This window comes from Vicia villosa, linkage group LG3 (assembly GCF_029867415.1).
Source record: "Vicia villosa cultivar HV-30 ecotype Madison, WI linkage group LG3, Vvil1.0, whole genome shotgun sequence".
NCBI classification, from domain to species: domain Eukaryota; kingdom Viridiplantae; phylum Streptophyta; class Magnoliopsida; order Fabales; family Fabaceae; genus Vicia; species Vicia villosa.
This window is the reverse complement of record NC_081182.1, coordinates 133,188,646-133,207,758: the sequence shown is the minus strand read 5'-3', so window position 1 is coordinate 133,207,758 and position 19,113 is coordinate 133,188,646. Positions and strand designations below refer to the sequence as shown.

General features: G+C 34.8%; 2 protein-coding genes across 2 annotated transcripts in view; both read right to left on the bottom strand.

Annotated features, from left to right (window-relative positions):
• Positions 1-10,384: 10,384 nt before the first annotated feature.
• Positions 10,385-19,113, bottom strand: part of LOC131658997 (protein WALLS ARE THIN 1-like) — a 29,812-nt gene continuing 21,083 nt past the window's right edge. The window contains exons 2-10 of the mRNA XM_058928243.1: positions 14,596-14,661; positions 12,577-13,058; positions 12,371-12,496; positions 12,124-12,293; positions 11,691-11,771; positions 11,402-11,523; positions 11,091-11,258; positions 10,825-11,000; positions 10,385-10,511 (exon numbers count right to left, since the gene is read on the bottom strand). Of these exons, the coding sequence (XP_058784226.1) occupies positions 11,762-11,771; positions 12,124-12,293; positions 12,371-12,496; positions 12,577-13,058; positions 14,596-14,661 (854 nt within the window). The 3' untranslated portion in view covers positions 10,385-10,511; positions 10,825-11,000; positions 11,091-11,258; positions 11,402-11,523; positions 11,691-11,761. The remainder of the gene's footprint in view (positions 10,512-10,824; positions 11,001-11,090; positions 11,259-11,401; positions 11,524-11,690; positions 11,772-12,123; positions 12,294-12,370; positions 12,497-12,576; positions 13,059-14,595; positions 14,662-19,113) is intronic.
• LOC131658998 (lanC-like protein GCL1) lies at positions 10,403-11,237 on the bottom strand. Its single transcript, XM_058928244.1, has 3 exons — positions 11,091-11,237; positions 10,825-11,000; positions 10,403-10,511 (listed from the first exon to the last, which is right to left on the bottom strand). Exons 1-3 carry the CDS (start codon positions 11,235-11,237, stop codon positions 10,403-10,405), a joined length of 432 nt encoding a protein of 143 aa, XP_058784227.1.

The following is a 19,113-nucleotide window of genomic DNA, read 5'->3' as shown; positions in this document are numbered from 1 at the left end:
TTTGTCTCACAAGTTTTGTATTCTTCTTGGCGTTTTGTGTGCTCAAGCTCAAGGGCACTAGCCTTGTCTGTGGCGTCGTTGGCAGCTTTCCACGAAGAATTGTGAGAAATCATTTTCGCCTTGAGTTTTTCATCAACATCCCGTTTCCGAATATTATTAGCCTGAAGTTGATCCAGAAGAGAACTTAGCGAGACAATTACGTCGGAGACTTCGTCCGAGACCTGGAGTAGATCCACTGTCTTCAAAAGGTTGATCAAACCAAAACAGCTGGTGGAGTCCTTGCGCAGAGTTTCAATAAGATTGGTCTCAAAGAGCTTTTCCTTTATTTGACGAAGGAGCGTTGGAATGTCATTCTCCTTACCACCATCCTTCAAAACAGTCGAAGAAGGCTGGAGTCGGATAGGCGAAATACCCTTAGCATTCATCATAGCCTTGAGAAAGCTTACTGGATTAGTATCTTTGAGTTGCTCCAGTTTTGTAGGAGTAAGCACTGCAGTGGTCTGCTTCGAAGTAGCCACAGGAGTAACTATGTTCCCAAGAGTCGAAGTTTCATTATTGCCGGGAGGAGGCAAGTTGGAAGTTTCATCTACATCTTCATGTTCAGAGATAGTGTATTCGCTCTCGATTGGCTGGTCGACTATGTTGCCACTATTTGAATTTTGTGGGTTCTCTTCCATGTCCTTATCTCGGAGGGTAACTGGTCAAGCGTCATTCGAATGACTTTCCTCAACATGCACAGGAAAGACGTTGGTCGTGATAGGTTGAGCATCTTCGAGGATTTCAGAAAGGGCAGGAGATTTACGTTGAGGGAAACCTGTTACATAAATCAAAGTTTGTTAGGACAAGAAGCCTTCAAGGAGTTGCTTGTCAATCAAAGAGACAAATGCATACCTTGAAGGTTGCCAAGATCAATGCTGAGGTTTGAAGTGTTGAGATCAGAAGTAGCGGTGCCCACGTCATCCTGTATCGACAAGGTAAGAGATAAACTTGGTTGTTAAAGTTAAGTATGAAAAGTGATTATGTTATAAGGTCCAAATACCTTTTTTGGGACATTATCTGGGCTAGAGTTATGGCTTTCCACAACTGGAATAGCACAAGCGACCTTTAAAGGTGATTCATCAAAAGATATCTTATCACTCGATGAAGTGAGTTTTGAAGTTCCAGATTCCTTTTCTTTGGTTAAAGCATTAGTAGCCTTCTGTCTTTTCTTAGCTGCTAGTCTGGTACGAGGGGGAGATTTATCTTCATCATCTGAAACATTGGTAGGAGAAACTTTCCGCTTTGAAGGGGTCGGAGGCTTCGAACTCTGAAAATGCACAGTAATCAAACTAAGCAATATTCATAAAATTTCACAAGTCAGAATGTAAGGTATGAATATACCGTGAGTTTTTTGCCAGTAGTGACGGAGTCACTCCCACTTGTCTTGGTGCTTTTCGAAGCTCCAGCGCCTTCCTGTGCAGGGGTTTCCTTGATACTTTTCTTTCGAGTAACAGCTGTGAACAAAGATACAATTCAGTGTTTGAGTAAAGAAGGAAAGTTAGTCGAAGGATTGTCTAAACCCCAACCTTCGGGTATTGAAGTCAAGACACGAACGTGCTCAAGATCTATATGAAGATGTCCTTTGAAAGTATCCAGGGTATGCTTAGTCGGGACCACTCGTTCAGCGTGTTTTTTAGATTGTTCCTGTAGGATTTTAATGGCATTCCCACACACAAACCAATCTGGAAAAGGAGGACTTAGAGCCACACCAAAATCAGCACTAGGTAGTGGAGGGAATTTTGGAGGATTAAGTTCAAGAGCCACTTCATAACGTAGTTCAGGTCGAACATACGTCGGCAATTTCAACTTATCCAGTTAAGCAGAAAACTTTCCATGTTAAGTGACCGCAACTTCACGAACGGTCCGACTAAGGTCATCAGGCCTGTAGATAGTTTCAAAGAATTTTTGAAAGGCTTGGATTTCTTTAATATGAGTCAAAGTACCTTTATGGAAGTTCTCCTGCACATCAGCAAAAGCTTCAGTTAGTTCTTGAGTAAGGCTCTCAGCATCGAAGATTTGCGTAGTATAGTAATTTGTCCACCAATCCAAATTGTCTCAATACCAAATTTGGTTGGTAGCAAAGAAGACAACAATGACTTTTGGGAGATCGAAGTCGGTGGTATAACAGCTTTGGGGTAAGGAAAGCCTCCCAGATAACCATGGATTCGGCTTGTTGATCTGGATACATTGCTGGAAATTCTCGAGCCACTTTCCGTTGCACAAATGGAGCCATGGAGGGGCTAAATTGATAACGTTTAGCGAACATCATCATGTATGCTAAGAAGGTTTCACGAAGCTTGGCCGTTTCTTCTTTTGGAGTCAAGAGAGCCAATCTAGTTCCTTCTACCGTTCGATTTTTATATCCGGATCTTCTTCATTTACAACAGCTTTGTACGGGAGATGAGCTTCGAAAGTGGCATTGAGCCATAACTGCAACAACCAGAAGGGACCAGCAAAAAGAAGAGATCCTGTTTTATAGTTCTTAACAAGGTCTGTTTCTTCACCAAGATTCTCGTAGAGAAATCCTAGAATTAATTGGCTTAGGTTTAACTTTTTCTTAGCATTTATCTGGTTAGCCATACAAAGATATCTCTTTGCTACTTGTATATATCTAGAACAAAAAACGCATCTTCTAAGCCAGAGTGCTAGAAATGCATTGTGTTCTTCATCTGTGACTTCTGTGGTCGTTTGGACATGGTATCTTTGGATAAAAGTAGTATAAGTGACTGTTGCTTCATTAAAGTGGATAGTGTCAGTATCCATGAAGTTGGGATCGAAGGTTTCTCCAGTTGGTCGAAGCCCTGTGATAGCGGCTACGTCGAAGAGAGTAGGGGTAACCATTCCACATGGAAGGTGGAAAGTATTATGAGAAGCATCCCAGAAATGAACTGGCGCTACTAGCATGGTTTGGTTATATTCTAAACCTGTTTTGGATAACTGGATTAGGTCATAAATCCATAGTTGTTTCCAGAAAGAAGCCTTTTGTTTTTCCACTTTAGTTAGCCAAGTGTAATACAGGTCGGGATCTTTTGCTAAAGGGATTGACCTAAACACTTTCACGAAATTAGTTACATAGTTTAACCTAATTTTTTCTAAGGTCATAGTGGCTTCAATCAAAGTACCATCTACATTGTCAGTCTTAGCTAAGATTGGGTGGCCATCTTCATCTACATAGTAGCCCTTTCAAATCTTTTGGGTAAAGGTCAAAGGACACGCGGCAAGCGTTGATTTAATCTAACGGCGGTCGAACAGTTGTTAGCCTTACTCCTAGTATATAGGAGTAATGATCATAAAGTAATGATAGAACGTGGGAATGCAAGTTTCGAGGAGACGATTTTGAGAATGACAAGACGTTTTGAAAGTGGAGTCATAAATGATTATGACGTTAGTCAGTTGTCTAGGAACTTTAAAAAATGAGTAAAACGAAATCTCGTCATAACAAGAAACGCCTATTTCTCTTATTTTCGAAACAGGCATTTATTGGGGGCAATTTGTTGGCTGGAGATTTCGTTTAGAGAAAATATTCTTTTAAGAGTTAGAATTCGAAGAAAGATGGTTACTGATGACCATTTCGGAGATTGAATATGACTACTGATGGCCATGTTTCGAGGATGTTGTTTAGGTTGAAGTAAAGATGGTTAGAATCGGAGCTAATTCGAAGTGAATTATCTTTAAGACTTAAATGTTTTGCGAAATGCGAAGGGTACTGAAGCTTGACGTGTTTTCGTGGCATTCTCGGTTCTGATCACGTTGCCACATATCGAAAGAGGATTCAGGCGGGAGGATTTGAATTTCGAAGTAGTCTGTGTAACCGAACAAGGACAGATGGCATCCCAGGGATTCTTGTGAGCAACGTGGCATCCGATTAGTATAGGACCGTTAGGGTCGAAATTAGTATAAATAAGGGTCTTAATGTTAGGATTCCGTGTGTTCATTTTGTACAAATCACTCACAAATTACTCAAGTATCAAGTGTTAAGAGAACGAGTTCGCTGAGAAATGTACGTATGACACCAACACCATTTTAAATACATTTGTATCTTTCTCTATTCAAGTATCTTTCCAATTCCTTTATATTTTTCGTTTAACTTTCATTTCGAAGCATTTTACGTTTCTGCATTTAACATTCTTGCACGTTATATTCTTGCACTTTATATTTCTGCATTTTACACGCTTTTTATGTTTTCTTTGTCGAAGTTATATTAACATGTATAACAAGTGTTGTTTCACATGAGTAGTCATATGATCATATCACAAACGAGTTTTTGAAGCAAGAACAAACAAATATGGACCAAATCATATCAAAAGACAATTGTTTGACTATGTCCTAGGATCAATCTAGTCGATCCTGCGAGTAACCAAAATATATTTTATAGTTTGGAGGACTAGCGGTTGTTTATCGGAAATCACCGTAAACACAAGGTAATTGTTCTTTTTTCCAAACTGAGTTTGGAGTAAGCACATATTAAACTCACATATATGACACGCTTTATGTCTCTTGACGTTTGATACAAGAAATTCTTCCAATACGTAGGGCTTAAAATCGTTGATAACTGAAAAATCCGTAGGTAATTATTTATTACCAAGGGATTACTGAAGAACCTAAAGCCCTCTGTAAAAGACCTCTATAAAAGTTGCCTTGGTAACAATCACCTACGGCCACGTCTTCCCACATTACTACAGGTGGATAAACCTTGGAAACATCATGGATAATTTAAACAAATAAGTGATCTTATATTACCCAAGGCTAAAGTTGTCACAATACCCAAAAATAGTAATTTATACAAAGCTTTACTATTATTACTATTTTTGCCCTCATTACTATGGTCCACCAAATTTTTATCTTTTGGAAGCATTCAATTCAAACAATTATGTGATACATTAACTGTCCACCCACTTTTTTCTTTAGAATAAACAATTTTAACTCCACAAACAATTGTGTAAAATTTATGCACTCCTTATATAATTACACATCCGTGTCACTAGATAAGTATCGTAAATATGGACCTTCATAAAAGAATATTCTCCAATATCACGAGTCATATCTTCTAGGCAATCATCCATATCTATGTCAACTTCATGTATTTATGAAAATGCAGTTTGGTTTTTATCTACTTCAGCATGCCACATTCATATTATATAATTTTGACAAATTACATCACAACATAGGTGATGAAATATTATGTTCTTTTCATTTTTTTATATTCCCGCATATAGCACAAGAATAATAAAAGATTCCATTTTCGCCAAGAAGATCTTTTCCAAGAATTCAAGAATTCCACAACTCCTTTTTCATACACCGAGTCAAATCTATCGACTTTCATCCCACTGCAATCCATAATACATTCTGAAATTTATATCAAATGCTTTCAAAATCATTTAACAATAAAATAGTACAATAACACAACGACATCATTCTTAGAAACACAATAACAATCTCAATACAACAACTTACTAAGTCACTTTTCAACAATATGAAATAAAATCAAAAATAATATTAATACAACATACAACAACACAATAATAATGTCAATTCAACAACATAATACAATTCATTTTTATACAATATGTAAAAATAATATATAACAATAATACAATATTAAAACAACAACAACAACATTGTCAATAACACACTAACAATGTAACAACTAAAACATCAATATATAACATTCGTAATAACATAAAAACTATCTCAATCTCACTCAATCACAACAACATATAACATTAAACAACAACAAAAACTATTACTATCTTGACAAAATATAACATTCAATCACAATCAAAATAATAACATCCATCATTAAAACTCAAGACGCCTGCTATCATGAATAGCAATGAAATATTTCATGTATCATAATTATGAAGAATGAGAAGAATCAAAGAAATGAACGTCACATTTCACTACGGATGGAAAACATGCACCATTTCAAAAAGACATATGACATCAGTTGTGATATAGATATAATAACGGTTGTACGTTTGTTGGTAGGTAGTGTGTGATTTTATGTATACTGGTTTCTATCACGGGCGTGTGACCGTGGTGATAAACTAGGTTGCACGGTACCTATAACATAGGTTATTGTAAAGAACCATTGCGATATATATATTTAGGTCATGGGTATGAAACCCAGCAGCCACAATTTTATTTAGAATAAAAATAACATTTCACTTCGATTACAAGAGAAAACCGTTGTAATCTAAAATTGATGTCTTTTCCTACACTTCACTAAGCATATACGACCATTAAAATTGATGTAGAAGATAATAATCTAAAACATTAAATTATTCTAGAAAAACAACTTAAGCGAACCACCATTTTTCAAATTACATGCATCTCGTAATTCATCTCTTGCAACTTAACACATTGAATTTGGTTCAATGCTCCAAAATTTTCAAAGCTACAATTCATTCTCTGCTGGTTTATTAGCAAGAAATTTGATGTTTTGCAATATAATTATAAGAGAATGTATCGTTGCTTTGAAGAGTTTGGGACATTGAACGAAGTTATATGTGTTAAAGAACGATAGATGAATACGAGATGCATGTAGGTTTAAAAACATTTATTGATCTAAGCTGATTTTCAAATTTGATTTAATTTTTCAGATTATTATTTTATAAATTAATTTAAATGAATGCATATTCAGTGAAGGGATAGTGAAACAAGTAATTTGCATGTGATAAACTCAATTTTGAAATATTATAAACAGCTTTCAGAATGTTAACATGATTTGGAAACATAAACTAGCATGACATTAACAACATATTAACATGAACGGAAACATAGCCCATGTACAGATAATCCAAAAAACAAGAAAATCATGCCAGATTAAAAAACCCTCTATAAGAACTAGTGTCATACATGGACAAATATGGACAACTTGGAAGAAATCTTAAGAAGAAGAAATATGAAGCGTATAAACTTGATTACCTTTTAGTTTAAAGAAGCTTAAGAGGATGAGTTTACTACATGTGGACGAGAGAGATGTTAGGGTTTTGTTTTGAGAAAATGGTAGAAAGCGTATGAATAACATGGAAGAAAACTTATAAAGAGAAGAAGAACGGTAAAACGTACAAACTTGATTACCTTTTAGTTTAAAGAAGCTTATGAGGATGAGTTCCCTGAATGTGGATGAGAGAGATGTTAGATTTATGTTTTGAGAGTGACAAAAAATTTAGGTAAGATATTCATTTTGGTCCCTTAATAATACCCTTGGGTTCAGATTGATCCCATAATTTATTTTAGAGTCGCATTGATCCCTTAACTTTTAAAAGGTCTCATTTTAGTCCTTTTTGACTAATTAGAGACAGATTTAGCGACCGATTTCAAAGTTTTTTCTATCGCTAATTAGACAAAAGGGCTAAAATGAAATATTTTGAAAGTTAAGCGACAAAAGTGGTACGAAAAAAATTGAGGGACCCGTATGAACCCAAGAATATAGTTAAGGGATCAAAATCAATATTTTGCCTAAAATTTAAGTACTACTTACAATGGCTTTTAGTAATAATCATGGTAATAATTATTTTAATTTTATTATATTTATAAGAGTATAAGGACAAACCCTATTTATAATGAAAATAGGAAAAAATTGTTGGTGTTGGGAATGGAAGCAAGTAACATTTCGTCTATCACAACGGTTTTTATTAAGGACTGTGATAAAATGTATTTTAATAAAATATTAAAAAATTCATGCGTGTAAAAATTAGTTATTTTTACAGTTGTTAAAACGGATGTAGTAAAATTGTGTTATCGAACGTATATTTTGTAGTAGTGATGACCTTGATAAAATGTTAATTTTAATCTTAAAATTGAAAAAAAGAAACACACAATATTTCACCACAGTCATATTTTTCAACGGTGATAAAATATATCTTGTTTTTATTTTACTACGGTTTTCGCAATGGTCGAAGTGAAAGTTATGAAATCTATAATTTTTAATAGTGAAAACTAAACAGATGCTGTAAGTGTTGAATATAGGGAGTGTTTTATAAGAGTCTCGATTATGCAAGATGGTGAATAATGTAAATTATATTTCTGAAGGAGATAAATGCAAAACGAGGGTCTCTGGAGAGCTGAGAGTGAAATTATGATTGATTAAATGAATGTACTAGCTAGATGTTGATTATTAATGATTCTAATACATGAATGATACTGAATTTAACGATGAACATTGCACAGAAGGATATGTAACATATTTATATTGAAGAGTGCATGATGAAAATCAAAACCAACTCCAATATTTAATTTAATACTTGAATGAAAATCTTTTTTAATAACCATATATTCATAAATTCATAAACCTAGTGTAGATTCACTCCCCATCAATTCACACCATCGTTAATTTATGCCATTTCATTAATTAGTAGGAAATTGAAGAAGTACTTAAATTATGACATTTCATTAATTAATAGGAAATTGAAATGCTTTATTATGAACCAGTAATCGATAGATCAAGTCACAATTACAATAAAATCAGTAACTTCATTCACAGTGTGCATCATACAAAGTGAATATAGAATAAATTGTTGTAAACCATTACACAAAATTAGCAAAAACAAGTTGGTTCTATTAGGGAAAAAAGTAAAGTTATTTTTTCATTACAAACCAACCAAAGAGTATCTCAAACTTTACTCTATTGTTATCTCTTTCCTGGCTTGATTTCAATTGCTTCCACCAATCATAGTATCTGGAGGCAACATTATCGGAAATGTCTTGATCCACGCCAAATTGCATAGCAACACGATGTGGTAAATACTTCTCTCTACATCCGATACCGACCAACTCACATGCCCTCAAACACTGCGCAAACGACAGTAACTCTTCATCTAAACAAGGATTATAACATTTCCACATTTCTCTTTCATTAAAAACCTCAACACATGGCGAATTCTCGTATGGTTGCCACACAAAACCATTTTCAAATCCGGCAATATCCACGTCCTTTTTCAAGTTTTTATTTTCCAATACTTTAACTCCACCCCATCTAGCCACCTTCGGTAAACCATGTCCTATTGTATAACGGCGTGGATTAAGAGCTAAAAACCTCTCTAAAGCCCATATTTGAACCAATTGAAAAGGAGCCCAAATAGTTACTCTTAAACTCGTCATGCTTGTTGTTGCATTTTTTGTAATGATGTTATTCAGTAAACTCAAGTCCCTGTAAATACTAGCTAAAACAGCAGGTGCAAGAGCTATTCTATTTCCATAAGCTAAGTGTATTGCAAAAGGAATAACACTTCTCAAAATAGTACCACAAGAATCTGCCGAAATAAGAAAGTCAAAAGAGGAAAGGAGGGAATCATTTGGTTGGCTATTATTTGGAGCTTGTGGCTTCGTAGGAATGATATAGTCTTCAACAATGCTTCTTGGAACTCGAGGGACGTGGTTTGGAGTTGTAAGGCCCTAATTTGGAGGTGGTCGTTCATTGGGAAAATTACTCATTCCAATTGTAATTTCTATGAGTTTAGCAATAACCCATTATTTTACTTATCTTAAAGTTTCAATCGGTTTGTAATTTTCTTTGTTTTTGGTTTTGTACCTTTTGAACTTGTTGGTGGTTGAAATATAATATTTATCTCTTGCTTTCAAAAAAAAATATTATTAAAAAATGAATTAAAATGCATCAGTGACTCTTAAATCCTCAAAGCAATACAAAATGAATTATAACACAAGAATGTTAATTGTTTGTTATTCTACCTGCGGCATTTATCACTCTTACACTAGCACAAGACTGTTACTGTTAATTTCTTGTTATTATACAACTCAAAATGACTCACATTACTCTTACTGAATTAATGTTCAAGTAATAAAAAAATGCAGCATTTTTGGTGATGACATGAAACACTATGAGAAATACTCTTTTTTCCTGCGGATTTACCTGCGAATTTTAACTAATTTTCCGCAGGAAACATGTTTCCTGCGGATTTTCCTGCGGTTTTATGTCCCCAGCTAAAACCTTCGTGGGTAATATTTTCGGCAGGAAGTTCCGCAGTTAATTCCGCAGGTAAATCCGCAGGAAACAATCCGCAGGTAAATCCGCAGGTAATTTCTATCTCAAATTAAAAAAAATTTAATAAATTTTTAAAACATTGTAAATTATATATTAAAATAACCATAATATAAAAATAAGATTATAAATTTAAATGTTTTGAATTTTAATAAGACAAATTTATTAAACAATAAGTTACTATAAATTCTACTACAAAGTTAATAACAAGTAGTATTTCTTGCTACTTCATTATTTTTGTGGTAAAAAAAAAGCTCAAAATTTCTAAAGAAAACAGAAGTAAAAAAGCTCAAGTCACAGGAACAAGTGTTTGAATTCTCCATTTGCAAGCTGAGTAGCTGACAGAGCTTATGGTTACCACTAAAACAAGTAGTCTAACACAAAAGCCATATGATCTTCCTCCATGTAATTAGCAACGACAGCTCCAAGGGCACATACTCCTCCTCTACCACACAAAAATGTCACGTGTCTGCAACAATCACACCAATTTTAATATCTTTTCTTAAGATTGCAGGTTTAAGAGTAAAAGACAATAATAGTCACTGAATCAGTGTCTACTTCATTCACACTATTACCATTTATAAAGATTAATTAATGATAAAATGGAAAATGATAAGAAATAGAAATTTATTTTATTAAAGAAATTCATAGTTTAAGCAAAAAGCTGTGTATGCAAGTATGAACAATCAATTTTGTAATGAATTATTAAAATATAATTAATCAATTCACACACAATTAACACACGCATTAAAGTGATAATGATACTACAACTAAAAAAGTACCTGAGGGAGGCACGTGCGACAGTGACACGCATGTCAATAATCTCCGAGCATAACAACAAATCCTCACGGCAACCGGTAACCTCAAACGACCTCAAGCAAGTAAAAGCCGTACCAAGCAAACCGGTATACACCGTCGGATCAACCACTTCCCGCCGATTCCAATTTACCTCCACCACCTGCATCCACAACAATTCCACCACAAGTTAACCAACACTCTTCAAAATCAATTCCATTATGAACTACTAGTACAATCTATCAACACATACCTCGTCTTTCAGAGAAATCGCAGCTTTCAAGAACGTTTCATTCGGAAGCAAAAGATTCACAACCGCATGATTCATTTTCTCAGCGATCAAATCGGACGGTTCGTGTTTAGCCTCATCGTGTCCATTTTCAATTACTGAAGATGTCATTGTCTCTCTGGTGAGAAATAACTGGAAGCAGAAGAAGAAAGACAATGATCAATAAGGGACTGAGCCAATCCAAGTGAATATATTCGGTTACTTGATTTAGAACTTTATAGGACTGTGTGAGAAGAAGCAACGTGTTGAGCTGTGGTTACCACTAAAACAAAAACCTTTGTTTAAATCCTCCATTCGCATCTGATAGTGAGATAAGGTTGTTGTAACTCAAGTCACAGGAACAAGTGTTTGAATTCTCCATTTGCAAGCTGACAGAGCTTATGGTAGCTGAACATATCTGCCAACATGTAAATGAAAATCTGAAACCACAGCTTTACATGCTTAGAAAATTGAAACTTCACTTACAAGGATAATAGTGAATAAAAAATGATTCCATTAATTTTAATAGACATGTCTCAAAATCAATACAACAACCAATTATGAAAGGGAATAACAAAACAATACCAATTTCATCGCCAAAGTTGGTCCATAACTCAGCTTGGATGGACTTGTCACTGCTAACAATACCAATAACTTCAACAAAAGCTGTAAGGTGCACCGATCAGAACAACCGATTTCAGATAGAGATAGCGCGACATCATTTTTATTACTAACCTACTAGTTTCTCTCGAGTCATTTTTATTTTTGTCTAACTTACACACCTTTAATAAATTGGCAACTATCAAAAGATCAGATACAAATATCTAGACTCTTATAGAGGCACATAAAATTGAATGCCCTATCCAGACAAATATCTAATCAACATATTACTTTAAGTACCTAATTCTCTCTAACGAAAAACATCCTGTTAGAGAAAACTTAAATAGTGAGCTTTATTTTTTTCTCGTGTTTAATGTAGAGATGTATTTCTTTATCTCAAGAAACTTGTTGCTCTTACATGAGGGTTGTCAACAACAAAACGAGCCAGTGAAACAATATGAAAGACCCGTGACAGTCGTGAATAATAGAGTCAAAAGAACATTCTTCTACTAAATCAGCCTTGAAGAGTTGCAACCTATCCTTTGCACCATCAAGTTTAAGCAAATGGTTAACATGTCCCTGCAGTAACTATGTGACACATTAATCAATCTCAAATGCCGAGACTAAAATTGTTTGCTTTTCATTAAATAGAGTAATTGACTTACTTGAAAAATATTAGAAAAAGCTACCAGGAATGTCTGTAAGGGAAGATAAATTGAAGCAAGCACTGGCCCTCCTTTTCTAATAGTCCATATTTGTATTGTTGCTGCCACTCCTGAAATCACCACTCCCTGATACAGAAAAAACGACGAGCCGAATTCATATACTGTAGTGAAATATCAGATTGAACAATCAAGTTTGATTTACGAACCGAGTACAAAATACAATAGGCCTCTTCAAAGGAATTGAGCTGCCAAGCTTTGGGATCCTTCTCAAGAAATGTTGCAATCGTCCCAAACTGCACAATACCAAATAAGCAAGTAAAAGCAGAAACAGTGAGTTGTGCTGGAATTTTTTTCAGAACAAATGCATGCATCAAAATCCAACCAGACCAACTCAAACAGTGACCAAAGAGAAAAATGCCACCCAAGTTCATGTTTTTCCCATTGAAGTCCTCAAATAGAGACAAGAATTGTCCCTGATGTACTGCTAAAGGTGATTCTGGAGCATAAATTGTTGGTCCTTTGTATAGGGTAATGATTGAAGCTCCTCCAGCAGAAGCAAGTACTCCAAGAACCTTAGCTATACCATTAAGCCTATTTAAGCGCAAGCTCTCATATCTGCACTTAGTGTTTTTTGCAAAGAGGGAAACAGATAAAAAAACAAGAATACAAAAAGTGAGAAAGTTGTATACTATAACCAAAGGTTGCTATACGTAAACTCATTGTGGCATTTGAACAAACACCTTGATTACAAAAATCACCTAAGTTTATAATCAATATAACATAAGTAAACTCATTATGGCATTTCAACAAACACCTTGATTACAAAAATAAGCTAAGTTTATAATCAATCTAACTCATTGTGGCTCAAAACAAACACCTTGATTCAGTAGAAATCAAAATCGTCAAACAGAAATTAACAAGATCAGATGAATTTACCTGAGTTGAAAGGGGAAAAGTACAAGCTAGGGTTCAGAGATTCGATCGGTGGTTGCGATTGTGAGAGTAGATCGTTGCGAAGAAGATTAATCATGGTGAAAACTGTAACGGGTGATGGCTTGGTCAACTCCAAACGTGGCCGATGATAGAGCGATTCCGCAATTTCTCTGTTATGAAGGTTTTTGTTTTGAGCGAACTCCAAACGTTTGTTTGGTTTTGTTATAGTTGAGTTGAAGTACTTAGGCCTTTGTTTAATCGTTTAAACTTGAAGCATTTCCAGTATGGTTCAGCTTGGATAACTCATATTTCCGGGGAGATGTATCTTCGGAAGCTGGAGACATAAATGAAATTTTGTGCGCTGTTTGGGAGTTTGGAGGGGAAGGAAGGGGAGGGCTTTGAAAAATAAGAAGAATTGGATGAAAAGGATAAAAAGATTTTGGGTAGGAGGGTTTTGGAGGGTTTGAGTTTATTCATAAAACCAAAAACCCCATAAAATGAGGGAACTCAAAAATTGTATTGAAGGAGGGTTTTGGAGGGTTTTGAATGGCTTACATAAATTTTCCAAATATCTTTTAGGTTGTTATAGTATTCTAAAAATTAAAAATTTACTAATGATAAGGACTCTTTTATCATTCTAAACAAAATTATTTTTCCAAAAAATGTCAAATATTTTCCTATATTTTTTTAAAATTTCATTTTTGGAAGCCTTCCCCTCCCCTCCCCTCCAAACTCCCAAACATAGCCTTAGGGTATAAAAGATCTATGGGATGCATTGAAAAATCATCAACCATGTTTGTGGGTATTTTTCATGTAGTCGCAATTTCATATGGCGCCACATACTTTTAAAAAAAAAAGTAATTATCCGCGGTAAAATGTTTTAATGTTGAATCTGGATTATTAAAATTTTAAAAAAAAATTAGGAGTCGCAATATAGAATGGCCAAACATGATTATTAAGGTAATATTTTTGAAATGTGAGTTACTTATGTATTTTTTTAAAAAATTGATTATTATAAAAAAAATCTTTGATACCCATTCTCAAAATTTTTAATACCTTTTATTAATTTTATTTTTCAAATATTTTATACCTTTTATTTCATTAAAAAATTAAGATGAAAATTTAAAAATAACAATTTTCACATTAAATCATTAATTAATATTATAATATCAAATAATTAACAATTAAATATAATGATTAATTTTTAAAAAAAATTTAGACAAAAATTACTTATTTTAAGAAAATAGTTAAATTTGCAGCAAAATCCGCAGGAAAATTTCCTGCGGAATTACCTGCGGATTCTGTAATAGAATTGATATCTGCAGCAAAATTCGCAGGAAAGTTTCCTGCGGATTTACCTGCGAATTTTGCATTATAGTTTCATTTTATGTTTGAAATATACAAGTCGCAGCAAAATCCGCAGGTATTCCTGCGGAATTTTCTGCCAATTCAAGATCCGCAGTAAGATTTATTTTATTTAAGAAAGTCCCAGGAAAATCCGCAGGTAAACCTGCGGAAATTTTTCCGCAGGAAATTCCGCAGGTAATACGTGTATTTCTAGTAGTGAAAGAAAAATACAACTCATATAACTGTTATTATGCCTTGGGTTTAGTTTGCTACCTAATCGTGTTGTTTTCTTTTTAGAGTGTTAATTATTGAGCATCAGAAAGAATTGGGAAGAGTTTGTACAAAACCATGCAGTACACTCGTGGTCTTCATTACTACATGGTGTGAATATATTGCCATGGTTAAATAAATTAACTAAATAATTATCCTATTTATGTAATATTGTCATGATCTTATTTAGTTCCCAAAAATTAGAATTTAAGACCTATGCTAAAATAGAAGATTGTCCCCCATTGATCTTTGTTGTTGTTGAATTATTCTACTGTTGGCAACTTGATTCTTAATCATTGGGTAACGATTACATCGCTGGAAGGTAAAGAGGGAAGGGTGGAAGGTGTTGACAACATTAAGGAAGAGGTTAGAAATCATTTCCTTCATTTCTTTAAGGAGGAAGATAATGGTAGACCGGTGCCGGAGGCACTACAACACGGAAGACATACAAAAGCACTTTTTTTGGCCTTTAACAGCGCTTTAAAGCGCTGCCAAAGCCAGCGCTGGCGTAGGTAACGAAAGCGATTTTAAATGCGCTCTGGTAGACCCCCCTATAAGAGCGCTTTTTCCAGAAAAAGCGCTCTGGTAGACCCCCCCCTATAAGAGCGCTTTTTCTGGAAAAAGCGCTCTGGTAGACCCCCTATAAGAGCGCTTTTGCTGGAAAAAGCGCTCTGGTAGCCCCCCCTATTAGAGCGCTTTTCCAAAATCGCTTTGGTAGGTTGCGTTTTTTTTTTCTTTTTTTTAATCTTTAGCAGCGCTTTTTGTAACAAAGTGCTTTCGTATGTGGACCTTTAAGAGCGCTTTTTAAAAGCGCTGTCGTTGCTAAATGAGGTATTTTAAAGTGCAGCCTGTAATTTCAGCCTCCCAGTTCGACCTGTAATATTTTCGACCTGTAATATATTTTCGACGATATATTTTCAACCATAGGTAGGACTATATATATACTAATATAATACCATTATAATATCCAAAATTATATATATATATATATATACATCATTATGTCAAACAAACTAAATCTCTAACATCAACAATATTATACTTCAAATATTAATTGGCAACAATATGAGCAAAGTTAGTAACCATATATCCTAGAGTACTATAATATTCTCTTCAAATCGACACAAATCCTACTACATGAATAGCTGATGAATATAAAATTGACACAAATCCTCTTTGATTTCTTCCAACTTAAGTCTCGTGTAAGAAGCAGCACGGAATTCGTCAAAGTACTACAGAATAAAAACATAATATGAATGATTTAGTTAAATGTAATAAATTATAAGAAGTTATCTAATTAAATTATAAATCCATACCGTGATTGGAATCTCTAATTGATTCATTTGAAGGATTTCTTTCATAAACCTCAAAACAAAGTATCCGCAGTCTGAACTGTTTCGCTGTATCGGACACTACATAGAAAAACAAATAAGATTTTATAGTTGTCTTGTTTTATCAAGTAGCATAAATATTATAAGCAAAATTGTGAAAAATAATGTACCTGCACTTTGATCCAAGTAATGTTGTTTGATTTAGTCTGGGATACTTGTGCGTCTCGTTGACTTCGGAACACTTGTATTGATCTAACAAAAATATAAAAGCATATATTTAGATCAATCTCACAAATAATTAAATATATAAATATACAAGAATATTTAGAACGATCCCACTTACAAATCAATAATTTCCTTCATAGCCGGATAATTGCTCCACTCACCATCTACCGAATTCAGAAAATATACCACTTCTCTTATCGGGTTGATAGCAAGCAACAACCAGTGTGCTCTATAAATTAAAACAATAGGTTATATGAAAATTTTGATACGCAAAAGAAACAAAGATTAAATGAACCAAGAATGAGAAACTAACCCTACTGGTCGGGTATTATACGCCCAAAGAATCGACTTTCTGTATTGCCGGATGACATGAATCTATCGACTAAGCGCTGTCTAACTGATTCCGGTTCCGAAGCAATTGTCATTCCGTTGAAATGGGCGGAAGACACGAAACAGAATTTGTTTGACAATGCAGTCCCGCGCAACACTCTGCCATGCAACAACCTTAAATAAAAACATTATAAACATATTAGCGGATGAGTGAATAACCGGATGTATGAGTGCATATTAGTGTATATTACCGGTTGAGTGAAAAACATAATAAACATAATGTGTAAATAAATTGTTCGACTAATTAAATAATATATCGGATGAGTGAATATTACCGGATGTACGAGTGCATATTAGCGACGCCTAGTTGTTCTTGCGTAAAAATCTCTTCCAAGTCATCTATTGCAATATGTGACATGAATTCAACACCAAAGATACCTTCATCCATATTGATTTGACGGAGAGCACCTTCCTTCAAATCGGACATATCAACAAGTGTTCCGAGCGTCGTCTGGTATCGAGGCACAAAAGCACCACCTGTTTTTGCCGCTTGCTTCGGAGGACCCTTAGGTGGTACGCTACGAACTTCCTGTGTCACTTGTTGTGACCCCCGAGCAGATGCCTAAAAATCATATAACGATCGATAAAATATAAAATCATGCAGTTTTAGATTCAAATTATATATTAACACCTTAAATGTACCTCTTTTAGTGATGCAACAGACTTCTCCTCCTGTAAAATCCCTTTGCCCTTAATTGCGGGTTTTGTAGGAGCAGTCTAAAATTAAAATGTAAAAAATAATTAACGTAACGGTGCAGAATTGAAATTCGAAAACTAAATGATTCATAATGGTTTTCAATATACCTCTTCACCAATGATAATGAGCTCCGAGGGCCGTGCAACAAATGACCCTATTGCATCTCGCATCAATGTTGTCTCTGAGACCATGTCAGGTACCGGTAGCACCGCATCATGATCTAATACAACATCAACTGATACTTTCAGGTGTCCATCCGGGAGCGGTCTATGGTGAAGTAAATCTCCCACAGTGTTGTGCACTTTTCCCTTGCCAACTAGGCGATAATTCGGTGACGATAAGTATAGTTGGCAAGAAGAAATGCCCTAAACCAATAGTAAATATAAAGTCATTATCGTTAACAAAATAGAACAATTTGTAAGGAAAAGAAATTTATAATTACCTCGGGAAGTTTTCTTTGACAGTTGAAACTAGCTTTATCACTAGTTTCTTTCACCAATGTAGTATTTCACTTTTCTCTCATATACATATCTTTATCTCTTTGCAATTCAAAGACTTGTGCTTGCAATTCCTGCAATTTTTGCAACACTTCTTGATTGGTAGGATTTCTTCTCCTAGGATGCTTGTAAAAAGAGGTTGGAGTTACACCATGACCCTTACCACTCACCTGACCGGGATACTCAGGAGCATCTAGTGCTCTACTAAGTACGCTCCTATCATCCTGGTCCTCACCGGTGGACACCGATTGCGACAAGGTCTCCTGTAATTCATTTACATTTCAATAATTATTAGTGGAGATAAAAAATCATTTATATATTAAAAAACATTTGATTTAATTAAAGACACAGTATTATACTTACACATTCAGTATAAACTCTCTGAACACCGGGATCGACAGTTTGATTCTTGCCCACACGAGCTTCCTTCCACAACACATGTACAGGAAGTGAGGTTTCCTCACTTTTAGTCTCCTCTAACTATGCTTTGACACAAATGATAAAATCGTCAAATAAAACACATTTAGACAATTAATTAAAACGCATTTCTATTTACTTACAATTTTATCCTCTAAGCGTGCATATCCCAAACGCCCTTTTTTGTATGGATACGCGGGTTTTGATGCTCTCGCACTATTTGTGACACTCCTTTTTCGAAAATCTTCATCTCTTTGATTTACAAACTCAACCCAATATTTTTCATCAATGAAGATCTCATACTTTTTTGGCCGTCCCGGTGCCTCTTCAAGAAAGTTTCCATCTTTATCCTTAAGATAGGTGTTTGTCAAAAAAGCTTTCCACCCTCTATATCTTTTTCTGGCCAAACTAAGTATGTAGCGTCTACGCTCATCTGGTATGTCAAAAGTGCTCTGCAAAAAAACATACGCATAGTGTGTTAGTATAAGTAATTTAAACAATTTATCGTCAAGATAATAACAACAACCATATATGATACCTGAAGCTCGTCCCAAATCGCTTTTTTTTCGCATCCAACTCTTCGTTTTTCAGATTCCATTTAGCTACGGAGACTGGAATATGCATACGAACAAGTGT

Bases quoted from the DNA above. Each gene is read 5' to 3' on its own strand.
- LOC131658998 (XM_058928244.1), bottom strand. From the start codon at position 11,237: ATGACATCTTCAGTAATTGAAAATGGACACGATGAGGCTAAACACGAA. The intron at 11,001-11,090 runs GTATGTGTTGAT...TTGTGGATGCAG, and splicing joins CGATTTCTCTGAAAGACGAG to GTGGTGGAGGTAAATTGGAA. The intron at 10,512-10,824 runs GTACTTTTTTAG...TGATTGTTGCAG, and splicing joins GTCGCACGTGCCTCCCTCAG to ACACGTGACATTTTTGTGTG.